The 6,729-nt window shown below is 50.6% G+C and overlaps 1 protein-coding gene across 1 annotated transcript; it reads left to right on the forward strand.

Moving 5' to 3' along the window:
* Positions 1–1,361: 1,361 nt before the first annotated feature.
* On the forward strand, positions 1,362–6,105 carry Pax4 (paired box 4). The gene is made up of 9 exons (XM_051152474.1): positions 1,362–1,487; positions 1,957–2,172; positions 2,467–2,542; positions 3,302–3,427; positions 3,764–3,846; positions 4,121–4,190; positions 4,573–4,628; positions 4,884–5,025; positions 5,954–6,105. Exons 1-9 carry the CDS (start codon positions 1,368–1,370, stop codon positions 6,103–6,105), a joined length of 1,041 nt encoding a protein of 346 aa, XP_051008431.1. The 5' UTR covers positions 1,362–1,367.
* Positions 6,106–6,729: the final 624 nt, after the last annotated feature.

Here is a 6,729-nt window from a genome sequence, read left to right on the forward strand (position 1 = left end):
TGCCCAGACTCTCTGCTTGGGATGGCTTCTGCTCCCGTAAGTGGGCAGCTTCCCTTCTTTTCAAAATGCTGTCGGAAAATGGCAGCAAAATACACAGTGTCTAAAAGGCGGCCATTGCAGAGGAGGTGTCACCATGATACCTAGGCTTCTTCGGTGCTCAAAAGAATCAGCAGCTCTAGCAGCTTTAGACGCTGCTGTGTATGAGGTGTGTCAGCTGGTAGAAGTCATCACCTCAGGCTTTGTGTATTTATTTCCAATGTGTGGGACCAGAGACCAGGACCTGAAGGTAGAGATGAGCCCCAAATTTCCCTGAAGAACTTGAGATACAAAGGTTTGGCTTTCTTTGAAGTGCTCTGAAGCAAGTGTTTGACTGGTAGTTTAGAGAACCGAATCCAGACCTGCGGGCTAGTGAAAACCTGAACCTGGGCGCCAGAGGCTCAGCCTCAAGTGTATCAATCAGACCCCGAGAGAGCTTATGATAGGTCAGAGGTCAAGTTGTCCACTTGGGGATGAAAAAGTCTGAGTACTAAGAAGAATGGTCCCTACCCCCTCTCCCGCCTCTAACCTTTTTATCGGGATATCGGAAAAGAGCCAGACCTCAGCTGACCCTATGATGCTCATCATATGAGAACTTATGAGAATTTTAATGTTTTAGTGTTGGCCAGCCTACTGACCCTCTGTCACAAATGTTCCATCCCATGACCATTTCAAGAGACTACACTTAAATTACCCTCTATTGCTGCAGAACCAGCCCCAAATCAGAAGGAACTTTTAAAAGGAGCTCCCCTTTTCGGCTTGCCAGTTGTCTTGCTCATTCTTCTATGAGGAGGGACTAGTGTGAAGCATGCAGCAGGACGGTAAGAGGTCTGGGAGAAGTTGGAAGAATATGGATGGGCTCACAGACAGAATACTGGGCTGGGCGGTGGTGGCGCATTCCTTTAATCCCAGCACTTGGGAGGCAGAGGCAGGTGGAGTGCTGTGAGTTCAAGGCCAGCCTGGTCCACAAAGTGAGTCCAGGCCAACCAAGGCTACACAGAAAAACCCTGTCTTAAAAAACAAAACAAAATAAAAAACAATACTGCTCCTGGGTCTTGGCTTCCACCAACACAGTTTCATTTGTCCTTAGCCGGTGGTCTAGGCAATGCTTTCTCCAACTGCTCCCTGTTTGTTACCTTCAGATCAGGATATAACCAGCTCCTAAAGAAAGTTTTGGAGACCCCAGGGGAAAAGGTGGGCCCGGTTTCAGAGAAAGGCACACCCTATGGTAGCAGGCCAGTCTGGAAGACCAAGTGACCTGCAGAGATGGGTGGGGACCTGGACAGGTGCGGTGTGCTGAAGCTGACTTTTCATGCCCAGGAGTTAGCACCATGAACCAGCTGGGGGGACTCTTTGTGAATGGCCGGCCCCTTCCTCTGGACACCCGGCAGCAGATTGTGCAGCTATCAATCAGTGGGATGCGCCCCTGTGACATCTCACGAAGCCTTAAGGTAGTGCCAAACCCTTTCTTCCTTCCTTTCTTTCTTTCTTCTGTGTTTTGAGATAGGGTTTCTCTGTGCAGCCTTGGCTGTCCTAGACTCACTTTGTAGACCAGGCTGGCCTGGAACTCACATTGATTCACCTGCCTCTGCCTCCTGAGTGCTGGGATTAAAGGCATGAGCCACCACTCCTGGCACCAAACCATTTCTTTACATAGTGACAGAGACAAGAACCAAGCACTGAGAACCCATCTCAAGGCTGTAATTCGGGGCTGAACTCCCAGGGTCTCCTCTTAAAAGACCCTCTTGGAGGTTGGGAAGGGGAGTTCTAGGCACCCAAAGATGACATTAGCCCCTCCACTTTATGGCTTGGTCCAGTTAGTCCCACTTTGCCTTGTAGCTTCCTTCTGTGCCGGGAATGCTCACCCTCTTCTGCTCAGCATGCCTTCTGTGCCCTGTTCTTGCTTCTCCCCTGACTCAGGTATCAAACGGCTGTGTGAGCAAGATCCTGGGGCGTTACTACCGCACAGGTGTCCTGGAACCCAAGGGCACTGGGGGAAGCAAGCCACGGCTGGCCACACCTGCTGTGGTGGCTCGAATCGCCCAGCTGAAGGATGAGTATCCAGCGCTCTTTGCCTGGGAGATCCAACGCCAGCTTTGTGCTGAAGGGCTTTGCACCCAGGGCAGGACTCCCAGTGTGAGTGTCTTCCCCCTGCTGTGGGCTTGCAGGTAGACTGGGGAGAAGAAGACCCACTTTCCTGTGGGAATGTGGGTGTCCTGGCATTAAGGGAAGCTGAAACTAGCCTTTGGCTCACAGATTTCTCTTCTGAAAAGTGGTGGTGGTCAGGGAGGAAGTATGGGGAGAGAGGGAGAGGCAGCTACTCTTGGGAATGGTGACTAGAGGGGAACGGATCTATAGGACGCAACCCTGGGTCCCTAGATACCCTATACACTGCCTTCCTGATGTGTACTCCAACCCCCCCCCCCCCAGGTGTCCTCTATCAATCGAGTCCTCCGGGCACTGCAGGAAGACCAGAGGCTGCACTGGGCACGGCTCAGACCACCAGGTAAGTCTTCCATTTGGCACTGGGGATAATCAAAGCTAAATTCTTAGCCTTGTATAACTGTATAGCTCTTCCTTCTGCCCGTCATGAGAAGTTCTCATTCTTTTTTCTTTTCTTTTTCTTCTTTTCTTTCTTTCTTTTTTTGAATCACCTTCACAATCCCTTAAAGAGGGGTCTACCAGGCGGTGGTGACCCATGCCTTTAATCCCAGCACTCAGGAGGCAGAGGCAGGAGGATCTGTGAGTTTGAGGCCAGCCTGGTCTACAACATGAATCCAGGACAGCCAAGGCTACACAGAGAAACCCTGTCTCAAAATACAAAAACAGAACAAACAAACAAAAAGAGGGTCTAGCAGTTGACTCTATTTTTCTCCTGGTAGGATATGGAAGCTCAGAAAAATGACTTGCTCAGCCATCAGGCAGCTGTGGGCAGGTCTTGTAACAGAACTCCCTGCCGGATCTCCTAGATTCACAGTATCAGCTAAGGGCGAGGCTAGGCTGGACCTTTTACAGCCTTCCTCTGCTTCCTGCTTAGGTTCGCAGAACCTCCTCCATGCTCTATGGGGTCTGTCACACCTGGAGCAACTCTGCTTTCCCTAAGCAGCACCACGATAGTAACCACACCGTACAGTAACTGCCCAGGAACTTCATATTCCTCTAGCCCCGCTCTGCTTCTGTGCCCGTGCTGCTGCCATGCGAGAGACCCCGTAGGGCCAGAAAAGTCAACGTCACAAATGCCCTAAGACATTGTCCTTCTTTGCAGCTATTTTGGCTCCAGCTTTTCCCAGTCCCCAGAGTAACTATGAGGCTCCCCGTGGTCCGCACCCGGGGACCAGCCACAGGAATCGGACTATCTTCTCCCCAGGCCAAGCTGAGGCGCTGGAGAAAGGTGCTGGGCTGGGGTAGACAGTGGGCGCACAAGGTCCTTGGTATGAAAGCGATGCTGCCTTGAGCCTTGTGGGTGAAGGCTGAAGGGGCCACAGGTTGTGAGTGGCTTGGCCTTGGGGAGGAGGGTTATTTAAGGTTTTAAGAGGTAGAGAATGAAGCCGGATGTGGTGGCGCACGTGGGTAATCCCAGCACTCGGGAGGCAGAGGCAGGTGGATCACTATGAGTTCGAGATCACTGTCTCGAAAAACCAGGAAAAAAAGGTAGAGAATGGGGATTGACACGGAGACCATGCCTTATTCCCTCCCTTAACCTCACCGTGGGAACCTGGCTCTACAGAGTTCCAGCGTGGGCAGTATCCAGATTCGGTGGCCCGTGGAAAGCTGGCTGCTGCCACCGCCCTGCCTGAGGACACAGTGAGGGTGAGTGAGCTCTGTAACACAGTACAAGGAAACTGCAAAGGAGAAGGCTACGAAATTCTTTTTGCTTTTCTGTCGATTGCTCTCCTCTTTTCCCCACTGGAAGCCCTTGAAGCGAGGAAGGAAGCAGAGAGCAAAGGGCAGAGCAGGGAGTGAGGGTGTCGGAAGGGAGGAAGGCTCTGCTTTCTGAGTCCAAAGCCAAGGGACACATGGTGAGAGCAACTGGCGCCAGGTGGCTGAAAACACAGCCAGTGACACAGTCCCTCGTCTCTCTTAGGTCTGGTTTTCCAACAGAAGAGCCAAATGGCGCAGGCAGGAGAAGCTGAAGTCGGAAAGACAGCTGCCAGGTGATTTCTGTGCATATTCACCCACCCACCCATCCATCCATGCACCCACCCATCCATCCATGCACCCATGCACCCATCCATCCATCCACCTACCCATCCATCCACCCGTCCACTCATCCATCCATCCACATCCACCCACCCACCCATCCATCCACCCATCCACCCATCCATCCATCCATCCATCCATCCATCATTCTGCCCCCATGGTCATCCCTTGGACTTAATCATTATTTCTAGTTCCCTAAGGCCCTGGTTTTGGAAGAAGACAGTCTAAGTTGGTGACATCTGTAGTCGCCACCTTTCCTGGAACCTCTGTATTCTACCACACCCGAGGTCCCCATGCCTATTTCTCCCTCTGAGTGGACCCACCCTTACCTTGTAGGTACCTCTCAGGATCTGACAGTACAAAGAGTTTCCCCAGGGATCATCTCTGCACAGGTACATTGGAGGAGAGGGGAGTTGTTAACTGGGAAGGCTGAAGCGCTCATGCCCTATCCTGGGTAAAATCCATGGGTGGCCAGAGCCTTCATAGTGAATTTCTGCAAAGTGCTGCTCCATGGATGCCTATATGCATGACACCCTCTGGAGTGTAGGACACAGCCTAAAGTCTCAGGGGCTGTACAGTCCTGTTACCCAGGTTTTCTGAATAGGGAGACTCCCTAGGAGTTGAGGGTCTCTGCTCGCTTTCTCTAGCAGTCCCCTGGCAGCATAGCCTCGGCAACCCTGGCTGTATTGGAACCTCTCTGCCCTTCCGTCTGTCAACTGTGCTGGGGGACAGCACCCAACAAGTGGTCCAGCGATACCTCACCCCAAGCCTGTCTCCAGTCCTGCTGGGGTAAGGATTGAGGACAGGCTTCAGGCTTCAGTCCTGCAGGGTGGGGAGGGGGGCAGTGGTGCCTTTTCTATGGAAGGGTATGATTCTCTAGTTGGGGATACTGAAGAAATTTCTCAGAACAGCCTCCCTCATTTTTTTTTTTTTCCTGTGTAGCCTTGGTTTTCCTGGACTCATGTTGTACACCAGCCTGGCCTTGAACTCACAGAGACCCGCCTGCCTCTGCCTCCCTGAGTGTTAGGATTACAAGTGTGCGTCACAGCACTCAGCCCTTGTAAGGCTTTTAAAGCTGGGGAGTCTATACTAGATCTGATGGCTGCAGAAGGTAAAGGAAGCTGCATTGAGATCTTTTGAGTGTAGACACCCTTAGGTAATTATGCCTCAGCCCTCTTCCTCAGTGACACCGAGAGGTCTGTAGGACCAATCAGACCCCTCGGGCACCAGTGAGATAACTCAGCAAGTAAAAGCACTTGCTACTGAGCCTGATGGCCTGAACTTGGTCCCAGAAACTCGCATGGTGGAAGGGGAGAATCAACTGCAACAAGCTGTCTCCTGGCCTCCACATGTGTGCTGTGGCACATGCTGGTGCACACACACGCATTTGAACACACAAATAGTGCATAAATTAATGTGGTGTGTGTTTGGGGGTACCCAAGCTCCCCTGCTTGCCCACATGCAGGAATGCATTTGAATACACTCATACATATTCACAGTGAATAAATTAATGTGGGAAAAACATTCAAGCTCCCCTGAGTCTTGTATGGTGTCACTCTCATTGCCATCTTTGCTTTTGCTGACACTGGCCCTGTCACTAGCCTTGGTGTCACTTCAGCACTAATCTGCCTGGTAACCTATTGTTATAAGACTTGGACTGAGATGAGAGACCCGGAAATGGGTAGGAGGATCTAATGCTATTGTTTCCCGCACACAGATTGCCACTCCCTCCTTCCTGTGGCTTCTTCCTCATACATGGACTTTGCCTGGCCCTGCCTCACCACCCAGCCAGTGCGTCATCTAACCGAAGGCTCAGGAGAGGCAGCATCAGCCCATTATGCACACTGGCCATATGAGGCCTCTATTTGACAATAATAAAAACTTTTTTAAAGTTAGCAATAGTTCTCACTATCATTTTTTCCTCATAACAATGTGCCCTATCTATCTCTCTATCTATCTGTCTCTCTCTCTCTCTCTCTATCTCTCTCTCTATCTATCTCTCTATCTATCTATCTGTCTGTCTATCTGTCTGTCTTTCTCTTTCTACATCCTAGTTTATGTATATATGCATTATATCCAGCCATACTTGTCTGTCCGCCCCACGTATGTAGGTGTATATGCACCTGTTGCTGTATGTAGGTGTATATGCACCTGTTGCTGTATGTAGGTGTATATGCACCTGTTGCTGTATGTAGGTGTATATGCACCTGTTGCTGTATGTAGGTGTATATGCACCTGTTGCTGTATGTAGGTGTATATGCACCTGTTGCTGTATGTAGGTGTATATGCACCTGTTGCTGTATGTAGGTGTATATGCACCTGTTGCTGTATGTAGGTGTTGGGGCCACACATACGCAAACACCACGTTGCATCTTAGCACTTCACTCTTAAGTCCTCCAGAACGTCTGGAAAACACAAGTACATAAGAGCCTTATTGGAATAACAAACCATAATATCATAGCCACACCTAAGAAACTTTACTACAGTTCTTTT

This window comes from Acomys russatus, chromosome 10, assembly GCF_903995435.1.
Source record: "Acomys russatus chromosome 10, mAcoRus1.1, whole genome shotgun sequence".
Lineage (NCBI taxonomy): Eukaryota > Metazoa > Chordata > Mammalia > Rodentia > Muridae > Acomys > Acomys russatus.